This window comes from Lissotriton vulgaris, chromosome 3_1 (assembly GCF_964263255.1).
Source record: "Lissotriton vulgaris chromosome 3_1, aLisVul1.2, whole genome shotgun sequence".
In the NCBI taxonomy this organism is placed as follows: domain Eukaryota; kingdom Metazoa; phylum Chordata; class Amphibia; order Caudata; family Salamandridae; genus Lissotriton; species Lissotriton vulgaris.
Genome location: NC_141689.1, coordinates 1,972,837,641 through 1,972,865,227, shown reverse-complemented (window position 1 = coordinate 1,972,865,227; position 27,587 = coordinate 1,972,837,641). Strand labels below are relative to the sequence as shown.

General features: G+C 42.6%; 1 protein-coding gene across 2 annotated transcripts in view; it reads right to left on the bottom strand.

Moving 5' to 3' along the window:
- The window catches only part of WDR17 (WD repeat domain 17), a 790,164-nt gene that overhangs the window by 475,642 nt on the left and 286,935 nt on the right, over positions 1-27,587 (bottom strand). For both annotated transcript variants that reach the window (XM_086962451.1, XM_086962452.1), the window contains exons 10-11: positions 20,056-20,138; positions 8,467-8,553 (exon numbers count right to left, since the gene is read on the bottom strand). In XM_086962451.1, coding sequence (XP_086818577.1) covers positions 8,467-8,553; positions 20,056-20,138 — 170 coding nt within the window. The remainder of the gene's footprint in view (positions 1-8,466; positions 8,554-20,055; positions 20,139-27,587) is intronic.

The window sequence follows — 27,587 nt, the reverse complement described above, 5'->3', positions numbered from 1 at the left end:
CAAAGTGGACGATTTTCAAGGGCTTTTTGCTTTAATGGCATCGGAGCACTTGTCCAGTAATTGTTTTCCTGAGCTACGCCAGCACCTGATTGATAGCAAGCTGAATAACCAGAGGAAGCTTGCTGAGGAGGCGGACTGCTGGCTCAGCACCAGGGTTCCACAAGGCTCACGTGGGAGACTCAGACAAAGGTTGGCAGAGTCCCCAGCAGAAGAGTGGGGGGTGCAGGGGTAAACAGAAAGGGTTCCAAAGAGGCCCCCAAAGTAATCCCCAAGGGAGCCAAGGGAAAGGTTCTCAGCCTCCCCCACCCCCGAAGCAGAATGGGGCCCCCAACAGGTAAACATGTTCAAAGAGGGCCCATCGACTGTCACAGTTGTGGTGACCAGGGTCATTTTGCCACAGATCCTAAATGTCGCCTGTTTGGAAAACCCGCACTCACTGGTGCTCCCCCCGGAAAATGGCTAGTGTTAATTTTGGGGAGGAAGTAGCCGTCCAAGGTGGGGGGATCCCGTTCAGATGACCTTAGTCTCGTTAGGAGACAGTGAGATGGTCCCCGAGAACTACTTACACTCCAACACTAAGAAATATAGGCAAGTAGTGACCGACAATGGAAAGAAAGTAGAGGCTCTTAGAGACACAGGAGCCAGTGTGACTGCAGTCCGGCAGCACCTGGTGTCTCAAGAGCAGGTTGTACCCCATGCCTACTGCAGGGTTGTCAATGCTGACAATTCCGAGAGTCGTTGTCCAATGGCTCAGGTTCCCTTTGAGTGGCGGGGTATCTCTGGTACTCTGCAGGTCGCTGTGAGAAATGCCATTCCTGTAGACTGTTTGCTAGGGAACGATTTGGAGGACTCCCCTTGGGAAAAGGTGGAGAAGACAACTCATCTGCCGATGGTGGGTTTTCCCGACTGGGCGTGCGTGACCACCCGGTCAATGGCAGCCAGTAGGGGTGTTCAAGAGCTCCTGGAGCCTGAGGGAGAGGCCCAGGAACCGGCCTTAGAGGGAGGGCGCAGGAGGCGCGGGAGACCTGCCCCTGATGTTCCCACGGCCCAGGAGGGAGCAGAACTTGAGGGGGATGCCCTGGAGCCTACCGGGGAACAGATCGCCGAACTGGGGGACCTGCCTTCGCTGACCCATTGGCAGCAGGAAGGAGGCCCCTCCAGGGAGGAATTCTGCAGGGAGCAGAAAGAATGCTCTTCGTTCATCGGTATGCGGCAGCAGGCTGCAGACCAGGCCAATGGTAGTCAGTCCGGGAAACACTTTGTTTACTGGCAGAATGACCTTCTGTATTCAGAGCCTAAGATTGCTGAACCTGGGTCAGCCGGTGCGCTGGTGGTATCCCAGAAGTTCAGAGCCTTCCTACTGGGGCTGGCTCACGATGTACCCTTAGCAGGACATTTGGGGCAAGACAAGACCTATGAAAGGCTGGTCACCCACTTTTATAGGACCCAAATGCACAGAAACTCAGATGCTCACTGTAGATCATGTCAAACTTGCCAGACAAGTGGGAAGAGTGGGAGGAAGCAGAAGGCTCCTATCCAGCCCTTCCCTGTGGTCAGTACACCATTCCAGCGAGTGGGAATTGACATTGTAGGGCCTCCGGACCCCAAGACAGCCATGGGCAACAGGTTCATCCTGGTCTTGGTGGACCATGCCACCCGGTACCCTGAAGCCATCCCTCTGAGGACAGTGACGGCCCCCGTGGTGGGACGAGCACTGATGGGAATTTTCTCCCGAGTGGGATTCCCTCTAGAGGTGGTGTCTGACAGGGGCACCAATTTCATTTCCAAGTACATGAAATCCCTTTGGCAACAGTGTGGTGTAACCTACAAGTTCACAACCCCTTACCACCCCCAAGGAAATGGGTTGGTTGAGAGATTCAACCGAACCCTGAAAGGCATGATTATGGGTCTGGAAGAACCCATGAGGCGTAAGTTGGACGTCCTCTTGCCATGCCTTCTTTTTGCATACCGTGAGGTGCCACAGAAGTCTCCAGGGTTCAGCCCCTTTGAGCTTCTGTATGGTCACCCAGTGAGAGAATCTCTGAGTCTGGTTAAGGAAGGCTGGGAGCAATCTCCCAGGAAACCTCCCAGAATGTATACAGTTGCATGCTGGCCTCCAGAAACCAGACCAGGCGATTCAGGCAACTTGCTGAGGCAAATCTGGAAGCCAGCCAGGAAGAGATGAAGCGATGCTACGTCCAGAATGTCACTCTGGTAGAGCTTCAAACTGGACAAACGGTGTGGGTCTTGGCCCCAGTGGAGACTTGTGCACTTCAGGATAAGTAGACAGGTCCATTTGAGGTTGTGGAGCGCAAGAGTCCTGTCACCTACTTGGTGGACTTGCAGTCTCCCAGGAACCCCCTGAGAGTCCTACATGTTAACCACCTTAAGCCCCACTTGGAGAGGTCCGAAGTGGGCATGCTCCTGGCCACAGATGATGGGATGGAGGAGGAGACCGAGCCTCTTCCTGACCTCCTGGAAGCCTCAGCGCGAGATGGGTCAGTGAATGGAATTAACCTCTCAACCACCCTGATGCCTAAACAACAGGATGCCTGCCGCCAATTGCTGGGGCAGTTTCCAGATCTGTTCTCCCTGGTTCCTGGTATCACAGATTGGTGCGTCCATGATGTGGATACAGGAGACAGCTTGCCTGTAAAGCATAAGGCTTACAGAGTAACTGACAGGGTCAGGGCCTGCATCAAAGAGGAGCTCTCAAATATGCTTGCTCTTGGGGGGGTTGAGTCCTCCAACAGTCCTTGGGACAGCCCAGTGGTCTTGGTCCCAAAGGCTGCAGCGCCGGGAGCCACACCCAAACTCCGGTTCTGTGTGGACTACAGAGGACTCAATTCGGTCACCAAGACTGACGCGCACCCCCGTCCCCAGAGCTGATGAGCTCATCGATCGGTTAGGGGCTGCTCAGTTCCTCAGCACGTTTGATTTGACGTCTGGGTACTGGCAGATCACCTTGACTGATGGGGCCAAAGAGAGGTCGATTAAGGTAAGAGGTGACTACAAGGGCTTTTGTTCATTGACTAAGTACCTATAATTCAACACATGTCAATCAAAGGTTTTTAAGCAATTAAACCTATTTGTATCTCTAGGATAACTGGTACATTTTAAAGTAGTTCAAAACGACATTCAATGAGGATCCAAAAGAGAGAAGAAAAGAATAAGCACACAGCAAACTATTTATATCTGAAAAGTCTTGTATTTGAGCAAATTAATAGATCTGAATCATGGGGTAAAAAAAGAAGCAATCTTCAAGTGAAAGTCATGAATAGCCGTCCTTGTAAAATAACTGTTCAACTCACAACATATCATCAACTCCATTAATAAACGAAGAAAACCAAATTCATAGATGTATAAAGGTTTCTTCCAGTGCTGAAATGCTGTGGAGATGATGTTTTGGTCGACGTTTCGGTCTTGTTTGTTGGCATCTATAAGGCCATCATCAGGACTAGTGTTATTCACAAAGAAAGCCCCTTGGAAGAAAAGGGCAAACGTGAAGTTGGTCGCCGACTTGAATATATTTTAAAATGGGAGGATCTGTACTCGCTTCTGTGTTCATGTAATAATACGGGGATTTGTATAATTATGATGAAGTTCTTATTTGAAAAACCAGCTGCTCTACGCATTGACCCGGCGCTGATCGTGGGGGTAGGTGTAGATGGTAATGACCGCACACCATTAAGGTACCATACCAAACTCTGTGCAGGTTCCACGAGAGAAGACTGCGAGGCACCCTTGGACAACCCTTAGGGTCGCTTGATCATAGTTGGCCTGTCTTTACTGACCTACTGGATGAGGTTGTAATTTTTCCTAAATTTTCTTTCTTTTCACATTGTGTAGTAGAAAGATGACACCAGCATGAGTGGGGGGAGTGCCCCTTGACTCTGAATAGGACTGTGCTCTGCCACCTCAATGCCGGCTCCACCACCTGGGGAGCGGCCGACGACTCTGCCCTACACCTTGTGAGGAGAGAGGGGAAGACCGTCAACAGAGTACTCCTGGACTGTACTTGTCATCACAATGCTTGCTCCACCTCCTGCGGAGCATCTGCGGGGCCTGCCCTGCTCACTGAAAGGAAAAACCAGACTTTGCAAAACAAAGTGCTCAAGAGCTGAGATGAACTATGCACAGGACCCCCTGGCCTGAATGAACAAAAGAAACTGGGTATAAAAAGAGGAGCTCCGCTCCTTACAATTCAGATCCTGTTTTGAGCACGAAGAACCTCTGCCCAACTAGAAGGACCAGGAGAAGCTGAAGGAGGAAAGACTGTCTCTGATCTGGGAGACTGGCCTGCAGTTTGTGCCTTGCTGAGAAAGGAGAGGAAAAGACCAGAAAGGACTTTGAAGACTTGTCCCTGAAATGATCTCCTAGGGCTTGATCTCAAGTTTGCCCCCTGAACTGGGCCCAAGGGCCATTGGGCTCATTCTATCTTCGCTCATTGACTGCTGACTCTCTGAGAGTTCCCCTCTGCGGAGCTGTGCCTAAAATTGTGCTTCGCCCCTCCCAGAGCCGTAAACGACTTGTGCTTGGCCGCTTTTGCCCAATGAGAGCCCCGCTCAACCCGAGTCGCTCTCTCTACGCTGTCCAGGGCCGCCTGCATCTCGTTCACCTCGCTTGCTCGGAGCGCGCATCACACTCATCCCGCCGGAACTCCCTGCGAGAGCTATACCAAGCCTCGGATGGCGCGTACTGTGAAGCACTTCATAGCGCAATCCTACCATTTCTAAATGATGTTAATAACAAGTGTTACTGTTGCTAAACATGTTCTCTTCAATACAGCTAGTGATAACAAATAGTCATATTGATATGCTTTACCACAGCTTCTTAATTGACATTTTAAGTTATGTGGCTATCCATCTGTAGTCAAACCTGCAGGGTCTCAGACAGTCTCTTTCATTTCAGAAGATTCTGGTGGATATTAATGTAAAGCACAAGCACCGCAGCCTAATTTAAGTGTTCAACTCAAACGTCTTAAAAAACTCAGAAGTCAAATGGGCACTTGAAGGAAAAACATGGTTTAGTTAAACCTTTTGCCAAGCAGCCACATAAAGGCAAAACATATATTGCCTTACATTTTTTGTCAATTATATGGGATAATGTACTGAGAATCTCCGAGAGAAAAATGAATACATTAATTTGTTGCACTGCAATATAATGATATAATATAATGCACTATATTCCAGTGAAATCCTACTTTGTCTATACAATGTGAATATAATTTAAATTTACAGCTGTACAAACTTATACACCTTCAGTACTTTACCTCTTTCAGGATTTAGGGGTCAAACTCTTATTCTGTGACACTAACTAATACCACCTAAAGAAAATAATCTAGTGCCCTCTCTAGCCCTTCGGACATCACAGAAATGGTTGAAATGGTCAGTGGGCGCTAAATGGATATCTCTCAGTCAGCAATGAGAAAACTGAAAAGCATTCAAGCATTACCCTGCTTCACTCCATGAGTAAGGTTGTACGTTTGCTGCCAGCCCATTTCATTGTCTTGTGCTTCTGAACATTTCAGAGGATCTGAGGATATCCAAGCCATGTGATAGCCCTCTTTGCCAACATCAGGGATACTTCCAAAAATCTGCTCTAGGCATTCCACTACCAAGGGCGTTTGAAGAACATTGCTAACACCTCGGGGGAGCTACATGGCAGTCCCACACCATGGGACAAAACCCTGCAATCTCATTCCAAGTCCCACATCTAAAGCATTTGGCCAGGGTATGATACATATTATGTTAATTCCATTTGGGGTCAGACAAGTCCTATGTAAGTAACTGAATTAAGTATATTTAAAAAAGAAATTCATGGTGACACTATGCACATATTCAATCACATTCTACCATTCTCAATCCTCCAAACCCATCTCTAGGTCTGCCTGCCATTAACCCTTCAGGGTTGCCAGGATGGTCATAGATATTACAAGAAATTATTCATATACCTAAGCAACAGATGTCCATTCATTCCCTATCGCAAACATTGAGTCCACCCCCTCTTATGTCTTAGGCTTCCTGGTTTGTGGGCCCCACAGCATTTGTACATAGCACTTGATGGTGTCACAGAGCATGAACTCTCCCAAAGGGAGTGCATCATTATTTATCATGTCATCTTGAATCCTTAATTCCCTCACTGAGTAGTAGTCTCCCAGTGATGTGAGCCCCACCTCCTTTTAAGCCGTCAAACGACTTGCCCTAAAGAATCCCCAGGCTCTTGTTAAACTTAGCAATAGTATTACTTGGACTTTTGTTTCATCAATTTAGTCCTATGGTTTGCATCTCCCCTAGCATTTTAATGCAACATGTAATGGGTGAGTGTCCTTGGTTTGCTCCTTTTAAAGAGAATAGCCAATGAGTCATCTTCCAAACTAAATTCCTCCTTTTTATTTCTCATAAATGGATGCCTTTCAAACATCTACGTATTACATTTTTTAAGCAGCACAAAATGTATAATGTGGTACACCCAAGACCCCTATGGATACTGCTAGTTTTAATTTTGAGAGTGCTACCAGACGTCTGTCTTTACCCATAATCAAGCCTATCCAAAGAGGGGCCCCAGGGCCCATATTGGTAGATTCATGAAAAAACGAAACATTCAAAGGAGGAGGAGTATTTTAATCTGTGCTATCTTGCCCATAGCAGAAATGCAGGGGAAGAGTTAAAAAAAGAAGTATGCGTTCCCTCTTGCAGCCTGTAGTGCTGTATATTAATTCACTCTTACCCCAAGATATTTGAAAGTAAGTGGAGCCCAGGAAATGCCAAGTTAAAGCTACCCCAGGCATACATCTATTACCAGTGTATAAATGTGGGGACAAACAAGTTTTAGACAAATGTACCCTTAAATCCTTAAATCCTGCACCTTTTCAAACTCAACAGCATTTCAATCAGTGGCTTGTGATCAAATGGACTATCCCTTAAATATAGCAGGAGCTCATCTGAATATAGTGAAATAACAAGCATATCAGTATGCCGTTCACCTTACCCTCTGTTTTCATTATTCTAACCAATGGTTCTATTGCAAGTGCAAATAGATTGGCAATAGTGGACATTAGATGCAAGCCAGAGATCGCTTTTCCAGTCTGTACCTATGCATTAGCCCTGGCACTGGCAGACAAGTACAAACAATTACATTTACATCTGCTGTCTATGGACCTGTAAAGTATATAATGTATGGCACAAGTGGCACCATATAACCATCTCTGACATTGCCCCTCTGACACTGAAGATGCCTTTCACAACTATTGTTCTTTCAAAGGAGAGTTAAACGTAGATTTAACTCAGCTTCTCTTTAAGATTACATGCTCCAGAAGTGGGAGGTGGGAACCCGTACGTACCACTGACAGTGCCACAAGATGAAGCTGTTTTACAGTTTCAGGGTAATAGTTTGGGACACCAGTCTGATCCAAGAGTGCGGGAGACAGCAGCTTTAACAATGTAGGCAATAGAACCAAAGTTCAAGGAAATGACTGTCATTACTTATGCAACTTGCACCCCTCAGCATACACTCACGTCTTCTTTAAAGTGCTCTGCTGTCATTTCAGCTAGGTTGCACTATTTAAATGCTCTCAGTCAATTAAACAGTAGATAAAATAAGATTCAGCGAGAACTACGCTCTTGATACAGGTAATGACAAGTAATACAAAGAGTTGTAGGACATGATATTTCATACTCTGCTGAATTTCATAAGTGGATGGTATTCGTCTGCAAATTAATCATTGTTGAACATGGCGTGGAGAAACATGCAACGATTCACATTTTTGATACCTAATTGAGTCAGTGGATGTTAACACTTTTTCTGTGGATGCAATGCCATTTTAAATACAAGAGTTAAATAAAAGTACAGAATTGACAAAAACGGATATACTTTTATTTTAGATAAGTTAATTAACAGACAATCCAGCTTAGTATGTATATGGTGTTACTGTGAAAAGAGGGTTTAAAAACATGTGTGATTAAGCCCAGTATATGAATTCCACCATCGGTTTGCCCAGTAACTCGACAGCTTGACCGACATTCAAACAGTGGGTACCAAGTCGTCTTCAATATTTGTTCATGATTACTGTGATGTATTGTTATTATGACCAAACTCAATATGTATGTCAAGACTTACATAACCTACATTATGTGATTATAGTGTGTAAACCCCAAATGTCTACATAGCATCTATGTGATCAAATCAAATCCTACACAGCCTTCTCTTCTCCCCATCTTTGTATCCCTATTCCGAGAATGTTATTAATTTTGCAACTGTACTTTATGCATATGTACTGTATTTTCTGTACTTTACAAAATTAAAAAAAGGATTTGAATTAAAAAACATGTATGAAATAAAAGCCAAGATAATACATTTAAAAAAAGATTATTTATTGAAATGTCTTATTTCTAAAACCTCTTAGGAAGACTCGTATTGAAAGACCTTCTGCACAAAACACAGATTTTCTAAGTGATCCTTACTCACTTGTTATTCTGGCTCCAGTCACATCCAAACACTGCAGCAGGATGTTTGTACTTGTGAAGAACTTTGCCATCAATCGTTCGTATTATGCTGAAAAAAAAATTACAACTCATTAGGAACTTGTTTGGAGGAGACTGTTGAGCATGCCTGATTAATCAGGAATGGCAAATTACAACTTAAATATTTATGACTATATTGAGCAAGCCTGAAGAAATATCAGCCTCCATCTTAGAATGATATGGACATCGGTACAATTTACGGATCCATATTCTACATTGGCTAGTTGTATACTCTCTCATGGGTTCTCAAGTTTAGTTTAGTTTAAGGGGGTTTATAGAGCGCCTGGTGACGCCTCCCGGCGTGTCCCCGCGCTGTGGAGAGAGCATTTATGAGGAGAGAGAGAGGAGCCATTATGAAGTATATAGAAACGTTTTCAGCCTCTTCCTAAAAGAGGCCTCATTGGTCTCTAGCCTGGTGTCCGTGGGCAGGAGATTCCAGTGCCTGGCCGCTAATGATCGGAAGGATCTGCCTCCCATTCTGGCTTTCTTGGGGCAGTAAGTTCTGAGCAAACCCATGCCTTTCGATCTGAGGGATCTATTAGGTTCATACAGGTAAGCGAGATCCGCCAAATAAGCCGGCGCTCTTTGGTGGATTATCCTATGGCACCATAACAAGGCTCTAAAAACAATCCTCTTGCTAATAGGTAGCCAGTGGAGGGAGGCTAGAGAGGGTTTCGAGGGGGCTCTACGGGGGAGCCTTAGCACTAGACGTGCAGCAGCGTTTTGAAGAACCATACACTGTGACACTTCCATGACCTGAGATAAGTATTAGTGATGTTTAGATCAAGCTAGACAGCACATGCGCTGTCTCTTCGAGACCTGATGTAATCAGTCTATGGGCTTAAAGGCCATACCCCTTCTTGATGTTGCTTTTCATTTGTCTATGTCAGTGTCATTTAAGTGGTCATTCCTGCCTCTTTGTCCCTCCTTTCTCTTTTCTGTTCCTCCCACTGAGCAGGGACTTAGTACTGTCTCATTCAGCTATGGTGTTTATCTGTTCTTTGAGTTAATATTTTTTTCTTGGTTTTCTGCTCTGTTAGTGTTTGTCTGTGTTCAGCTTCAGCACCCTACTATTTTTTTAAGCGTTGCCCTTTTTGATGTCCATTGTCGGTTGGGATTTTCTGGTAGGATATTCTTATGGTTTGGGCTTCCTTTTAAGGGTGGTTGAGCTTGCTTTTTAGGTCCCCCCTGTAAGGGGTGTACATCCCGACCCCTCTCTTTCCTGACTTTGCATTGGTTCACTTACATTTCATCCAGTTCTATTGGCTGTAGCATAGTTTCCCGCATTTACCAATGCTTGTTTATTTTGTCAAAGGCAATTGCAGAATAATATTCTCTCCTCCACCATTGCAAAAACATTCTTATTCAATTTTAACCCCTCTGCTTTTTTATTTTCACTGATTATTCTCTATTTCTCCGGAATCACCTTTTAGAAGGTGCGTGTAAAAATGCTGTAAAATGTAGGATTAAAGACGGATGCGGTTTTCAACAGCGATTACTTAGTGTTGCGGGCCAGCTAGCGATCGTGATGGTCGTGCAAGACCATTGAAAAAGAGCTCTATGTGGTAAGTTTTACATTATTTGTTATTTCATTCAGTGTTTTACCATTTACATGTTTCTTGTGATGTAACATAGAATTGTTCCTATGTCATTTGGAGTTCAGTGATGTGGGTGGAATTCTTTGATGTAACTGTGATTGTTTTACTGGGAGAGAAGCAGTTGGACTTTACTGGATCAGGACGTCCTTTACTCTTGCACCTGTGGGTCTGTAATTTGGCACTAAAATAAATAACCTTATTTTAAATACTCCACAACTCCCTCGCTTCTTAACAATGGTGACGAGTTGTTAGTGCTGACCCACTGTGCTTGTAATTTGTTCCAGAGGAAAGAAAATTACAAAAAAAGGAAGAAAAAGCTGAGGGTCTTGTACTTAGTACTTGTATCTTTGAGACAAATATCATATGACCTGTAGGAGTATTTTATAATAACTCTTGTCAAGTAGGCCTCAATATGTGGCCCGTCGCCATCATTTTCAAAATGGATGTCTCACCCTGTACATTTCTCTGTTCTTTATTTTTGCAGCACACAGTCAAGCAGAGTCATATTTGTTTATTTCCAATGATGTTGTCCTTGCTGTACTTGATGAAAAACGTCACTGTTTGATCACAATAATGTGACATTTCCATGGAATTGCAGCTATCTCAATGTGCCCTATTCATTCACAATAGTTTGCTGTTATTTATGTAACTAGTTTGTCCTCCCATCTCCGGATGAAATAAGACTAGAGAGGGCAGAATCAATATTCATGTAGAGGGAAACTGCTTAGGTGCTAAAGCAATATGACTTGTAATAAAACTGTTCTCTAATTTGCTGAAAATGTAACACTTTTGATCATACAATGATGATTTTGCAGTTTTATTGATTTGTTATTCAGAAATAGTGCATATAAACCATAGTGCATCAAAGTAAAACTTCCATTAGCGATTGCCAAAACCAGTGTGATCCATCACAAAGATTCATTACAATTCACATTTGGAAACCAGTAATACAGTTCCATCTCCCATAACGACCAGTACCCACCCACATTTCTGGCTTATCCCAGGGATGCATTGGCATGAGTCCTAGGGTTAGAAGGAGTGTCTCTTAAAAAACTCAAACAAAAATCAATTGGAGCCAGGGGTTTCACCCGAGGGTATCTATGTTATAGCTTCCTGTATCACCATTAAGGGTAGAAGGAGGTCTAGTTAAACCCTCTTCTCCAGTGGAAGAATTTGTACACGAAGGTCGCATATGATGGGATTATGCCTTTCTGGGGAGGGAGAAGGGCATCAAGCATACAGAGCATTTTTGTAAGAGCCAAATTCAGATACTATGGATATTGCTGCTTGGACCGTTTCTCCGATAGAGGTCTACAGGCCAGGAACACACCTACTAGCACTATCCAAATTTACAGGCTAATAGAGCAGTTTCCCTGTCTTATCACCTATCTCATACACCATTCCATCGGAGTGAAACCAGCCTAGGTGGGCCGAGTCAATGAACCTCTGCTCAAAAGCTATTCGGGCCTGATCGAGCTGCAATCAAATCATCTTGATGAACTTCATCATGCCTGCATGCTCAAGGCACAAGAGCTCTGCATCTTGCTCCCTAGTTTTGCCATGATGGTGCCGCCACTCTGACGACTGTATTAAAGGCTTCCGAAGCATGGTGGGAAGGGGACTGAGCCTCCACTGAAATCGCAATACTCTATGGTAGTGCCATGGAGAAAGCTGCTGAAGGAATCGTCCAGCAACAATCAAACATTCAACCACATGGGCCCTTCTACCCACTAGCTAATCTACTGACCCTCAGCATCATAGTGGAATGGTCTGAGAGCCACCTCAGGAGTATGTGTGTGTGAAGAATATCACCAATATCTCGGATGTGCTATGTGGGGGTGACTAATAAGATTATTGCCTGTCACCACGGGAGTGTAGCTGCCAAACATTGACAAGCCCTAGTGCCCTTGCCCATGTATAAGGGCACGGTGATCTGGTGGTCACGGAACAGGAATCTGTGTCCTATTCAGTATTCATTAAAGTGTAGAAATCTCCTCCAATGTGAGTCATACCTCCAGCATGATATCTAGTAACTGAGAGGGGCATACACACTGAGTACCATCCATGTATGACCCTCTAGGTGTCCAGATACCATGACACAGCGACCCAAGAGATCCATGGATACTTTATGCACAAAAAGGGGGGTTAACCTTAAGATGATAGCCACACCTTGGGTGTACCCCAAGTGGTACACTCTGAAGTAACCATGCCTGCCCAAGAAGGAGCATTTCGTTCCCAGTATGTGGGACTTGTGAAACATCAAGACAGTGGGTTGAAATCTTTTAACACACAAGATGACCGCTCCCCTTCTGAATTTATCATTGAGTCAGTTGACATTCCAGGATAGTATACTGTAGCCATTGGGGGGTCCACAGGCTGAGTCTGTGGTCATCTAGGGTGGAAATAGATTAGGCGATACCTTAAAGAGAAGCTCCCACCACCCTGGCACTGTCACTTGAAAACAGAGGACCAACAAATAGAGTAAAAAGAGTAACAGAAACCAGATCCCATAATATGCAGGAACTGAACTTCCATCCCTCTCCCCACCCTACACTTCTGCCCATGAAGCATCTTTCACCCTAAATGCAAAATATAACACAAAAGACCCAATAGAGCTAAGTGGATGGTGCCAACTGTGCAGAAGGAGAGAACCACCTGTTGGTGTGAAAAGTGTGTGAGCTACATCAGCTGGTGAGAATGACAGTATTAGGAAGGTCAAGGGGAACGGCTGCCACTCAAATCTCTTCTGTTATGGCCTCTGGGGGCCCTCCCCAACAACACGGATTAGGGATGTTTAAGGCTATGAGAAGACCAATGTCTCCTGTTATTTCGCCTTGTATATGGGGAAATTTCCACCATATACAGACTTCCTTTCCCATTGTTGGCGAGTCAGAAGTGGAAGTTTGGCTGTGGCTAAAGTCAAGACGTTCCTCCACTCAGGACTAGGTGCTCTTGGGTATACTGAAGAACAGAGATTTGTCTTTATAATCAACGTTGAGGCATGCTGGGAACTGTAGCATGTACTGGTGTTGCATTGTCCCCAGCTTCTCCTTCACAGCCACAAAATAGGGCGTTGTTGCAGCACTTTAAGTGTACAGCAGTGACGAGGGCTGAGCCATAGAGAAGCTTACTTATTTTGTGTGCATCAGGTAGGATAATATTTCACTCCACGTAGTGTAGTGAGGGCTGGGCCTTATTTGCGCACATTGTTATGTTAGCATATGCTTATTACAAGTTTCAACGCCATTTTACCTTTTTGCTGCTTTTGCACACGCCACTATATGTAACTGTTGTTGTAAGTTAGCCTGCATGAATGGCTTCACATGAGAATGGCCTGTTTTCAGCTTCCCTAGACTTACAGCTCGACCTTAGTCTGCACAGTGAGTGCTGTAGCCTCCAAGGTTATCAAAACAATGTTCAGTGTTGTTCGGGCTGATCGTCTCATGCGCTAGACATAACAGGCACGCAGCTGCAGCTAACTGAAATCCTGGCGTCTTTAATATCACACTGCATGCATGATTTAGACACTCTGAAAGGAAGCCCGTTTCCTGTGAGACAGAGAGCTATTGCAGATCCTGATGTGATTCACTTCTGCTGATCTTGGAGATATGGGGTCCCCTATTCAAGCCTAAGCGACCTTCTATATTGCATAAAACATAGTTTATAGCTAGGGAGGGTGGCATACTAGGTGCTATATAACCTGTTCCCACCATCATTATATTATGATTTCTCCTTTTGTGTTTTATGGAGTTGTAACAATGATGATCGTATCATTTTTAATCATATGTCTGCTTATGCTCACAAAAATACTGCATCTTAGAGCACTGCGTTAAAATAAAAAAATTAAACCTCATTGTGTCTCTTTCTTTACCCATGTTGTGGACTGGTATGAGAATATAACCCAAGAGTGATTTGATTCCCACCATTCCTGAGAGTAACCTAAGTTGCATGTTCTGGGTAGTCTAATCATTGGTACCTTTGCTATAGGACGAAGAGCTAATGTGACACTGATGCTAGTCGGTTAGGGGTTCTAGGTACTGAGGTGAGCTTTTTGGTCCACCACAATTCACTGATGTCCTGGGTCTCTGTGCACAGTTCTGTGTGTGAGCAGAATCCCTGCAACAGTAGTTCAGGAGCCTAGAAATCATTGTTCTCAGGGGGCAACGGTTGCAGACCAGCCATGAGCAATCTATGTGCCCTCTCGAAAATGAAACAGGATGAGAGTTGCACCATTGGGAGGCACGATTTCAGCCTTCTCGATTGTTAAGTGTTTTGGGTGAGCCCCTCACCCTCTTGGGGAATCCTTCAATCCAGATGTTGTTCCTTTTGGACCTGCCCTATGCATCTTAGGTCCTTGCCTCCACATCCCTAACCCTGCACTGGAGAGTTGACACAGTAGTCTGAAGTGTGCGAGTAGAGTCTTCAACTACAGATAGTTGGCCCTCTGCCTCAGTTACCCCATCAATCACATTCCAGATATCCTGGCTGAACAAAGACAGGTTGAAGCTCAACTCACTGATCTTTCCCTCAAAGGAGGTTCTCGAGTCCTGACTGGCTTGCAGTATGGAGGCTGTGGAGGCTGGTGGGGCACTGACCCCAGGGGCCCCCACATTACAGCACTCCTGTTTGTCAATGGTGGAAGAGTGCCCGGAAAATGTGTCTATCTTACCCTGTACAAGTGACTGAATTGCTTGGATATGCCCAAGCTCAGTGCAGGGTGGTCAACACAGCAAATAAATGGGCCAAAGAAGGAAATATGGTGCCAACAAGTAAGTGCGATCTGCGTCCAGTAAAGGCAAAGCAGGTCACACCCCACCCAGAGCGGGTAGGTTTAGATGCCCCCAGCGTTTCCCTCAAGGAAGGCAGGCAAAGTCTCAGTTCAGCATACAGCCACGGCACGTCGTGTCCAAGGACACGGGCAATATCTCAGCACAACCATTGTGGCCACCTGCACCATCTCAACACCAGGGAGCCCCCCCTTCTATTCGCGGACAGCGAGAATAAAGCAGCAGGTGGGCCTGGAGCACATACAGCACCCAGAGATGTGTGGTGGTGACGAGATTGCTAGGTGAGTTCACCACAGTTCAAAACAGCTACAGATGAGCCAACAATTCCATAGGATGTAATGAAGAGTACCCTTGAAATAACGCTTGCAAAGCTCCTTGTTAACCAAAACACTCCTGACCGGAACACCAATCCTGTGCTCTTCATAGTACTTCTCATTGATGCTCTATATATCAGACAGGAATGCTATTAGATTACTTTCATTGAGCCTGGACTGAGTGGTTGATATTGCCTCACAGTCAACTTGCAATTATCCAGTGGGGGTCACTCGCCCGAGGCGTCCCCCCGGCTCACATTGGCACCTCATAGTCAACTGTGGTCCTAGAGTGGGTCTCTTCATCTTCCAGTAACAGGGGCTCTGCCAAGCCTCCTAATAGCTTGGGGCAGTAGGCCTTATTCTCCTCAGCACATGAAAAGCCTGCCTTGGTGATGGGCAAGGAGCTCCATCCGGTCAGCAGTCCGATTACTCCTCATGTCTCCAGTAAACGTATTATTAGTAAACTTTCTGCTAGTAAAGTTACTGCTAATAACAGTACTAGTAGTAATGTTAATATGAGTAACTTACTTTTGTGAATACCCAAAAGTAGCAAAGTTAGACTTTTGGTTTAAGTTATACTTTTGGTCTAACATTACCTTTATGGATCATGCCCTTCCTATTTTTTTTGGGGGGGGGGGTGAGGGGGGGAGTAGGAGCTTTCTCACCAAGGAATGCAATGGCGTCCAAAGTTTTCTCCTAGAGTAGAGGCTGTCATGAGTGCAGTGGAGTGGTCCACCAAACACACTTTAAAACTACTTTACTCCAAGTTGGTGAAGGGGGTACATTCCTTACAATGGAACGCTTTAAACAAGCATATTACTCACCTCTGGCCCTGACACACATGTAAAATATAATAAAGAGATGGCTGCTAGTAATATATATCTACCTGGCAACAGCTTTTCTTCTTCCTCTCCATAGGATGAAGATGACTTCCATATGGTTTGAGTATTTCATTGTTGTTTTTGTGCACTAGAAATACGTAGCCCACTGTTCTGAGGAATTGGAACCGTTGATTTAATACTTAAAGATAATTTCACTTTTTCTCACTATAGTATATTCTAACTGATGCTTTTTTAATTTCTGTCAAGGTCAAATCAAACGCAAGAATGACAGTTTATGTGAAAATGTTGAGCCACTAGTTTGTCACATTTAAAAGAGAGGATGTGATGACTTATTATGGACTACCTAACAATGAACAATCTATATAATTTATATAGTGTTTTCCTTCATGGTTTATAGCATCATTTCCAGGGTAATGGGAAATGTAGTTTCAAAATATTTTATTTCTTGGTTCTGTTTGAAGTGCTGGAGTTGGAAATAAAAATATCTGCATAAACCTCTCCTATAAATTCCTAATAGAATTGAAAGTTTCTGTTAAAAAAGCTACAACATTTTACAGCATTGATTATACAATGCTCAATTTGAAATCTATGGATGCTGCATTCAAACTTTTTAAAACTGAATTCCATTGATTTTTGATCTGAGATGTGGCACAAATTATTTTTTTGTACGGTACCTAACAGACTAAATATCAATTAAATGGATTGGAACTTATACGTAGCCAGGGGGGTTGGCTTTAAACACACTACAGACACATTTGTTGTACAAATGTAAACTACAAACAAATGATAAATAAAGCGCTTGACTGTGAGTCACTTTAGTAGACAATAAGGTGATCTGAGATACAAGTCCTTCAAACTTACATCAAAAGTACATGAACTAATAAGACTGTGACAAGATGGTAGAACAAGCAATAGCGGCAACAGAAAACCATCACATCTCTGTCTAACTTCAGGTTTTTTGTGTCAAGTAATAGTGCATTATTACTGTCAGACCTGGCACCATTGACGTGGGTCTCCTTTCCATATTTTTGCTTTTGCCTCCTGTGTTTTTGCTGTATGTCAGACTCCGTTTCGCTGGTCTAGATGCTTTGGGCACTATGCCACTGCTGTTCAGTGAGGAAGTGCAAGTGCTCCCTTTGTAAATTACTGTTATGGATTGGTGTTTCCATGATTGGCTATTTGATTTACTAGTCAGTTACAAGTAAAGTGCACCGTGTGTGCCCGGGGCCTGTAAATCAAATGCTGCTGGTGAGGTTGCAGCACTGTGGTGCCACCCACAGAAACATCCCGGTAAATGTAACTCCGACCTGCCATTGCAGAGCCTGTGTGCAGTCTACTACTGTAATGTCGACTTGGCAAGTGCACCCTTTTCTTACATGTCAGACACCCCTAAGGTAGACCCAAGGTACCCCTGTGGGAAGGGTGCAGTGTATGTGAAAGGTAGGACATGCCTGATGTGTGTGGCAGGTCCTGATAGTGAATTACTGCCAATTTCGTTTTTCACTATTTCAAGGCTGCCTGTTCCCATATGACAGAATGGAGAGTTTGTTTATAGCATCTTATAAACATAACTGGACCTGGGAACAAGGTAGGAAAATAAAGTTTAGCATGCCTGAACTCAGAATGATAAAGTGCATCTTTTAGTGAGGGTGATTTTTACATTTTGTGTTTGAAAATACCACTTTTAGAAAGTAGGTATTTTCTTGCCTAACCATCCAGTTTGCCTCTGCTAGGTTTGTGTATTGCATGTCTGGCTTTTGGATGAGAGGGGCTGGAGAGGGGAAGTGACTCCAGAAGTCTGATGATTCAGGGCTGGGCTGAATAGACCTGGGCTGCATTTAGAGCAGTGGGTGGAGATTTCCTTTCACCTGAATGGGCCTGGTCTGCCTTCAACAATGCTGTCTTCACCTCCTGCCAGGAAGCTGCACCAGTGAGGACAGAACTGGGTTTGATTGGGTACAGACAATCTCTGCCTTCAGAGAAGAAATTATTTTGTGTATTAAAAGTGGGGCCCAGACCCCAGACATTTAGATAACTTCTGGTATTCAAGAGGAACCTTTGCCAAGGAGAAGAGCCGGAGAAGCTGAGGAGGAATACTGCCCCTCTGCTGTTTGCTGTCTGGGGTTGGCCTGCAGTGGCTGCTTGCTGCCAAGGAAAGGAGAAAAAAGATTTTGCTGTTTGCTTTGTCACCTGCTTGCAAGAAGATTTCCACTGGCTCAAAACTGAGCTTGCCTCCTGTTCTGAAGTCTCAGGGACACAAAGACTTCACCACCAGCTCCCCTGAATTTCCTTGCTGGGAATTCAGGCGTGCAAAGAGGCGTCTGTTGCTGTTCTGAGCCTCTGCAGGCTGTTTGCCGCTGGGAGCTGGTAAAGCAATGCAACTTCGAAGAAGCAAGTTGTATATGCACCTGTTTCCGACGCATTGCCGAAGAAACCTTTGCAGATCCAGCCGCGGCTCAAGAAATCGCTGCATGCTGCATCAAGTGCACCAGCCTCCAAAGTCCAAGATCACCGCACCGAGTTTGATGCAATGTGACGCATCGTGGCATTGCATCGAGGCACCAAGTTTGTCGCATCGTTGGGGTACACAGTAAGAAGCCGACGCATCACCTCCCCACGCAGTAAGAAACCTATGCATCACCTCCTCTTCAGTAAGGAATCAACGCATCACCCCCTCCTTCGCTGCAGTAAATAACTAATTTGTCACCTCCCCCAAAGCAAAGAACCAATGCATAACCTTCCCTGAGTGTAAGGAACTGACGCATCACCTTCCCTATGGCCCAGGTACTTTATGAGAAAAGTGTTGCATCTGCAATTTGCTGGAACTGAACTATTTCTACCATCTGAAAGTCACATTTGTATCACTGTGTTGTGTATTTTTGTTGTTTGGTCTTGTTTTGATTTAGATAAAGATTACTTATTTTTCTAAACTTGTGTGGTGTCCATTTGTAGTGTTTCACTGTGTTACTGTATGTGTTCACAAACATGAACCAAGGGCCAGCATTATAGCAAAATATTGTACGATCACGCCATGTATACCAGGGCCAGAATTACAGTGAAATGAGGATGTATCTTCATGACAAGGACACCCACAGATGCTCACATTTTGGCTAACAGCTTACACTTTTATCGCAGGAGATGGATCAATAAGGCCATGGATACCCACAATATATGCAAGGGATGTATACACTTAGTCTCAGTCCAGTGCTCAACATAGCTCTTCTCTCTCCTGATTCCAGATGCTGATGACCTTGTGAATGCCTATCTGATCTGGCTCTCTTGCACCTTTCACAACGTCTATTCAGATGTATCATATGAAAAGGATATGGCAGAGACAGCTCCCTCTCACTCGGTGTGGATAATGTGTGGGACAAAAATATGGCAGCAGAGGCCATGTCTGATCCCATTCTGCACCGGGTGCCTGTGATGTTTTTTCAGTGAAACTGTGCTTGGAGAGTCTATGTGCCCGCAGCAGGGGATGTGTTGACAGGCTCTTTTTCACAGCCCCCCAGTTCTCAACCAGCTTATGTTACCGGAGCCTGATTACTGCTGCCATGAACTATCAGAGAAAGTCAGTATATAGGACAAACCTAGAACCATCATAGTTTATTGAGTGATACAAAGTTAGAAACAGTCACCATTCGTATTTGAACTCATGCCTTTAATGAGCCAATTAGCTGTAACCGACCCACAGGCTGTAGTGAAGACTGATCAAAAATGGGAATAATATTCAATGTTTACATTAAAGCAAGTGGGGCCACCAAATGCCACCCTATCAGTGAACTGTGTTGATTGTCTAAGCTCTTTAAACCATTCATTTCTGCCTTCTGCCTGATATAAAAATATGTCTCTAAACAAACATGAACACAGTTTAAAATGAGGGGATTTGTTTTTCACCTACATTCGGAGGACCTCATACTTTTGTTATAGAGATCTGTGAGTAACAAGCTTTGAAATGTCTTATATGACATGCTATACAATACACTACTTACCAGAATCCATCACCACTGCATGTCGCAATTCTTTTAGAATCCTTGTGACTCCACGCAATGCAAAATATCCCATTCTTGCCGTGCTTAAAGATATGGAAAATATGCATTCAAAGTGAGACATTTTTCTTATTTTGGATATTTGAAGCGAAAAAGAGGTACATGAAAAACAGAAAAATGTGAAATCAAATTACAAAAAAAGAAATTGTGCAGCAGGACAAATTTACATTCCCTTCTTAAAGTAGTTTCCGTGCTTATACTTCTTCATTTTACCTACAGAATTTCTATTTATTAAAAAAAAAACTAAAATACATTCATCACTGTTTCCCACAATGCTTGAAATAACTGTTAAATGCCCAATCATGTTATGAAGCCGTATTTCTGAATACTTGGTGCCCCTTTTTAAAGTACCTGAAAAAAGTGATATGTGTGGAGCAAGTGAACTGTTGCCACTTGATGAGCCATTTGATTTTGAGTTTTGTAGTGTGAGCACCATACTGTTTTAAAATGTGTTAATATTGAATCATAGCAGAGAAATAATGTGTCCAGTTAACATCACAAAAATGTAGTGACACAAATTCATGTAGAAAAAGTCAGCCGCATGGTATTTAAGAAAGTTGAACAAGTTAAATACCTTAATTAACACACTTCCTGGTTCCTATTCTAACAGCAGAGTTCTGGCCACATGTATCAGACTGGATCTTTGTCTAGCAATTTGCTCTTAAACGCCGATAGCTGGTCCCAGTGCGCTATACCTGTGCGCTGATCACTTTTCCTTTTAAACTCTTCCATGCCTTCGGACGTGTATCCACAGGACCAGATTAAAAGCATCGCAATGTTCAAGATTTAACTTGGGTCCTTTTTAGAACACTGAAAGTCTACTCAGCATAACGGAGTGGGTACGAGAAAAATTCCCTTTCCACCGGGAAAGGTCAAACCTGTAGGCACTCAAAAGCGAGCCTTTCGCTTTTAAACAAATAATTCATATAGATTCTTAAAATTCAAATCAGTATTTATTTCATCATGTGTTCCTTTGTAGGTAGCCAATGTATTCATCACCACATCAAGGTAATATTATATATAGCTTTTCCAAACATTCAATTGCATATGGATCACTGAAATAATATTGATTGCCAAAATATCGAGTTGCAATAATATCGTTGACAAAATATAGACTGTCAAAATATCGAGTTTCTATGTACTAACAGGTAAGTACAAAAATATCGAGTTTTAAATATCGTTTACAAAAATATAGTTGTAAAAAATATCGACTTTAATAAAAACAATGTTAAATTACATTAATATTAATAATTAATTACTAAAATATATTTAAAAATACTTAAATTAATGTATAATAATTAAATAATTAATGAAAGTCAAATTAATTTTTTTTAAATCATATTTCTTAAAACATATATATAGAGTAACAAAATATAATTAAATAATAGCCAATATTATTAACGTACAGCGACGGCTCGTGGAGGGAGTTACGGTGGGGCAGGAGGGCGGGGAGGGGGAGGGGCAGGGCGGAGGTTGCTAAAAACCGGCATATGGATAATTGCAGGTAAGTAAACAATTTAATTAATAAAACAAATTTCGTAGCTCGCACTGCATTGCATTTTGCGATGCAAGGCGCACTACGAAATTCGTTTTATTAATTAAATTGTTTACTTACCTGCAATTATCCATATGCCGGTTTTTAGCAACCTCCGCCCTGCCCCTCCCTCTCCCCGCCCTCCTGCCCCACCGTAACTCCCTCCACGAGCCGTCGCTGTTAACGTACAATAACAAAAGTGTTAAAATTACTATTCCCACTGCAAAGAATGCAAGCATAGAGTAAGCGTTGGATAGTGTAGGGGTTAAAATTACTATTCCCACTCCAGTGGGTGCAACAGTAGGGAAAGCGTTGGATAGCGTAGGGGTAAAAATTACTATTCCCACTCCAAAGAGTGCAACAGTAGGGAAAGCGTTGGATAGCGTAGGGGTTAACATTACTATTCCCACTCCAGTGAGTGCAACAGTAGGGAAAGCATTGGATAGCGTAAGGGTATAAATTACTATTCCCACTCCAAAGAGTGCAACAGTAGGGAAAGGGTTGGATAGCGTAGGGGTTAAAATTAATATTCCCACTCCAGTGGGTGCAACAGTAGGGAAAGCGTTGGATAGCGTAGGGGTTAAAATTACTATTCCCACTCCAAAGAGTGCAACAGTAGGGAAAGCGTTGGATAGCGTAGGGGTAAAAATTACTATTCCCACTCCAAAGAGTGCAACAGTAGGGAAAGCGTTGGATAGCGTAGGGGTTAAAATTACTATTCCCACTCCAGTGGGTGCAACAGTAGGGGAAGCGTTGGATAGCGTAGGGGTTAAAATTACTATTCCCACTCCAGTGGGTGCAACAGTAGGGAAAGCGCTGGATAGCGTAGGGGTTAAAATTACTATTCCCACTCCAGTGGGTGCAACAGTAGGGAAAGCGTTGGATAGCGTAGGGGTTAAAATTACTATTCCCACTCCAGTGGGTGCAACAGTAGGGAAAGCGTTGGATAGCGTAGGGGTTAAAATTACTATTCCCACTCCAGTGGGTGCAACAGTAGGGAAAGTGTTGGATAGCGTAGGAGTTAAAATTACTATTCTCACTCCAGTGTGTGCAACAGTAGGGAAAGCGTTGGATATGGTAATGGGTAAAAATGACTATTCCCACTCCAGAGAATACAACATTAGGGAAAGTAAATATTTCATATATTATTCAAAATTCTAACAATGAATATCTATTAATAATTAATAAAAAATAAATAAAAATGTTATCTAATAGAATAAATAATATTTTAAAATTACTATGTAACATTAATTATTGTAATTAATCACCTATTAATACAAATTAATTATACATTAACAAATATTTTTTTATATAAAAAAATTATTTCACTAATATTTCCAAATTAATAACGTTCAATTATTTTTATTATTTAATTAATTATTAAAAAACTACTTTGCACCCTATGCACCTATAAACCCACAACCCACTACAGAAAATAAATTAGTAAAATTTAGATAATTACCAATTAATCAATTAATATAAATAAATTAATAAATATAATTAAATTAATAAACTAATATCAATTAATTAACAATTAATTACTAATTAATATCAATAAATAAATTTACATATTCATGTAATTATAATGAATTTTCTTCCCACCCTATTCCCCTATAAACCCACTACACGCTACAGAAATTAAATTAGTAAAATTTACATAATTACCAATTAATCAATTAATATAAATTATTTGAAAATTCTAATTAAATTAATTAACAAATATAAATTAAGTTACAATTAATTACTAATTACTATCAATAAATACATTTACATATTTAATTAATTATAATTAAATTACTTCCCACCCTATTCCCCTGTAAACCCACAACCCGCTACAGAATTACATTACGCAATATTCATAAAGAAAAATTTCATTTAATAACATTATTTATAACATAAATACACACTTTTCACACATACTATAACATAAAAATACACTATAAAATATTATATATTTTAAAAAAAATCGATATTTTTAACTATCTATAGTATATATTTCGATATTTTATCTATCTATATTTTTTACAGTCGATATTACTTCACTTACCTTAAAAACGATATTTTTGTTGTCTATATTCTGTCCTGTCGATATTTTGTCCAGTCTATATTAAATACTCGATATTTTGTCCAAACGATATTTTGGACTCAATATTATGTCTGTGCACCGTTCTATTTGTGCTTCACAGAATTAAAACTTAGCCCCAATGCATTTCGGGACCAGTCCTTCCTCAGGAGCCCTTCCTCAGGGGGTGTTCCCTAAACAAAAGTAAAACGTGTATCAAGTTCAAGAACAATCGTGAATGCGTAAGAAATAATTAGCTTATATATTTGAACTAAGTGAGTTTAGTTCTAGAAGTTGATTAAGAAAAAAGGAGAAAAGCATTCTCATCGGTGCCTCGGCGATAATGTCGGTAAGCTGTGTGCTTTGTAACCCCAAGAAAACCAAAAATCCAAAAAGATTGCTGCTGTGAAATTGTGAAGTTAGTTATCATACGGAAAATAAAGAAATGAAAATTAAAAAGGATACGTGGCCGTTCAAGTAGTGTTTACTAGGTATCTTCCGTGCATAAAGCCATAGGTGCTCTATTACTTCTAAAGAAGTGTGAGTCCAGACGAGAAGCTTTGCACTGTATTATACTTCAGTGGTTTTAGTGCCTAAATGACGATCACCGACTTGCCTGCTTGCATAAAAACGTGTGCAGCGCATGTCCATACCTGTCAAGGTCGTATGATTGTGTGCCACTAGTAGTTATCTTTCCGTTTAATGCGGGAGCAGAGCTGCCCCGGACATATAGTTGCCGTGACCCGGAAGAACAGGCCCGAATCGGCAGAACGTTTAAATGCGTTGTCTGGGTAACGTTGACGCAGAAGTTCCTGTTGTGTGTACCCGTGCGAGGGGGTGTTAGATAGCAAAAAAAGACTGTGAGGAAAGGTCAGAACCTCCTAAATAAGGGACAAAGGAATAAGAAAAGTAATGTAAAGTTAAAGGTTTTGGAACTGAAAAGGAATGTGAGTCAAAATGGCACTGAAGCCTTAATGTGAAATGGCTTCCCTCGTGTAAAACAGGCTACGAACAAAAGAGTGGGGAAAGTGGGTGAAGCAGAAAATCATAATATAGCTCACCAAGTAATCATGAGACCGTTGACAAGTTATGTTCGGTAGCAACAAAAGAACTGAAAAGTTTGAGGAACAAGAAGAAGACAATGAAACATAATATAGCTAACAAAGGTAGGCATTGAATAACCTGAAGAAAGACTCTGGAATAACTTTAAAACTTTGGACAATATGGGGACATGGTGGTGATGGACAGCAAAGACTACAAGGCGGAAGCCTTAAGACAGCTATCGGATCAGGGATTTTCTAAGTGAATTGACAAGACTACTTATGTAAAAGCAAATCTAAAATATCTTTATTTTCTCACTGAGTTGTAGGACAAATGAATGCTTAAATACAAGGAGGTAGCATTTCAAAAATGTGATTCAACTTTCTACCACTTACCTCATAAATGTTTTGGGGCATCCCAAGGAGCTCAATAGTTTAATCTAAAAAAAAACCTTTAGAGAATATAGAGTATATATATATATACAACAACCTCTTCAGCATGTGGAATTCCTGTAGTACAATGTGACGGACACAAAGGATTAAATAGAATATATAAACTGGGAAGAGGACTACTACTTCTACATCACTACACTTCAAATCAGTAGTCTTTAACATCAGTAGTCTTTATCCCACCATCAGGCACAACAAAGCGTCCTTAGCATGCAAAAATCTTTAGTAGACAAGATCTCTAGTATACTATGAGTACACCCTGATGCTACTCATCATTTAGAATTCTGTCTAACAGAGAACATCTTTACATTTGATTACAGGTATTAGACAAAAACATGGGACTGCGTTGGGCACTTGCTTCACCTCGAGTTATGCAAATCTCCCTGGTGGGAGGAGTAGGTGGAATGGGTGGACAATATGTGCTAGTGGACAGACTAAGTGGTGATTTGGTACAGCTACTATGACAACCTTTTCCTTAATGGAAGGAGATGGAGAATAAAGCTAGAAGATTTGTGGAACCATTGCATTTATTGCAGATGGCTAGTATAAACAACAAAGAGATAGCTTACTTGTATTTTACCATCATAGCTATAGACAGAGAGTAGTTACTAAACTGTACACAAAGCAGGAAGCTTGAAATGGTATACTGCACACAATGAGTAGCAGCTCCAGGAACCTTAAATGAAACAACCCCTAATTGGGAGCTCCCAAGAGCTAGGACAAACTGTACATTGGATAGTGACTATGAGAAAGCTAAACATGATATGCTGAGACAGTTTACCAAGAGAGAGTACCCAAAAATATTCTAGATGCAGCATTCAATAAAGTATCTAAGTTCCAACAAACTGATACCCTGAAAGAGAAGAATGTTACATGCTTGATCCCCAAGGCAATGATGCACCATTATTCATTACAAATTTCAATGTAAAAGCTTCTAGGATAAGACAGATTCTCAAAGAGAGTGTCCAAATAATAAAGACTGATCCTGTCTACATAACTATAGGAAGTTGGCTTTGTATATCGTGTACTAAAAAGAAGTACACTATGCATAGAGTCCAGAGAATCCCCAAGTGAAACGCAGAGGTAAAAGCAGATCATTCTATGCTCTTTTTGTGGAGAGCAGGTAGGCTTATCAAAGGGTAGTGCTAAGCATTTGTTGTACTAACTAACAGAGGCAGTAAATGAGACACACACTCAAGAATAAATCAGAGACCAAATTCTAAAAAATGTTATTTGTTTTGTATGACCCAGAACACAGTTCGAAGGTAAAATTTCAGAGTTACGATTTTTCAAAGTTTTGAAAATACATCACTATTGACACAGGAAACCAATGCCCAGATAACAGGAAACAATGGGGAGAAGTATGCATATAAAATCAGGCATTGCTTTCGCGAATTTCACATTCTCATTTTAGGTCAATGTTGGGACGAGGTCCCAAATTCCAGCGGGAGAATTTGGGGAGCATCCCTGATCAGGAGGGAGCAGAGTGCTCAGGGTTTTAGAAACTGGTGCGCAAAGACGAAGGGGGCAACTTGAAAATGCATGAACAGGTGGACTTACAAGTTGGACAGTGGGTCTCCTTGGAGGGAGAAGGTCACAAAGACATAGGAACCACGGTAGCAGAGCTGGTTGGTCAGTGCTGAGGCTGGTAGGGCGAAAAGGTCAGCCAGGCGTTGTGCGTCTTCAGGGTCCTAGAGGTCAGGATCAGGCAACTTGGAGAGGCGATTTCGGCACTTCTAAGCCACTCAGGAAGTGGGTCCTGTGTCTTGATGTCCCTTGATGGTTGCTTTCGTCTGGTGCTTTGGGAGTCCAGTGTGGACTCTTCACTCGGGTTTTACCGCTGCGGGTCTGGTATCCTGGATATTGATATGCTACGGCTCCAGTAAGTCCTGGTGGTGCATCTAAACTTGGTGGAGATGCAGATCCAACTCTCAGAAGTTGTTGTACCTCTTCTTTCTTCGGTGATGCATTAAGGTCATCGGGGAGCAGCAAGTCGACAAACCAAAATACCTGGGATCAAGGTCTGCGGTGTGCAGGGGAGTTATGTCTTCACTCCAAGGGAGCTCCTTGGTGATTTCTTGAAGGTTGGAGGTGCTATGAGGTCTGGAAGTCAGGGTTCGGGACGACAAAGCAGCAGCGATTGTTGAGTCCTTCTTGCAGCTGGCAGGGTTTGGCACCTTTTCTTTCTGCAGCAAGGCTTCTGTTCATGTGCAGCTGGGTATTCTTTACCCTGGATTTCTTTGGTCCGATGAACCTGATGTTCAGGTAACACCAATACACATCCATCTCTCGCCCTCCGTCCTGCCCCCGCCTCGCCACGCATACTGCGACTTTCTCGCCCATCACTCTCACAAGCGCCCGTTCCCTCCTCCCCTTCCTTCCCTTACTC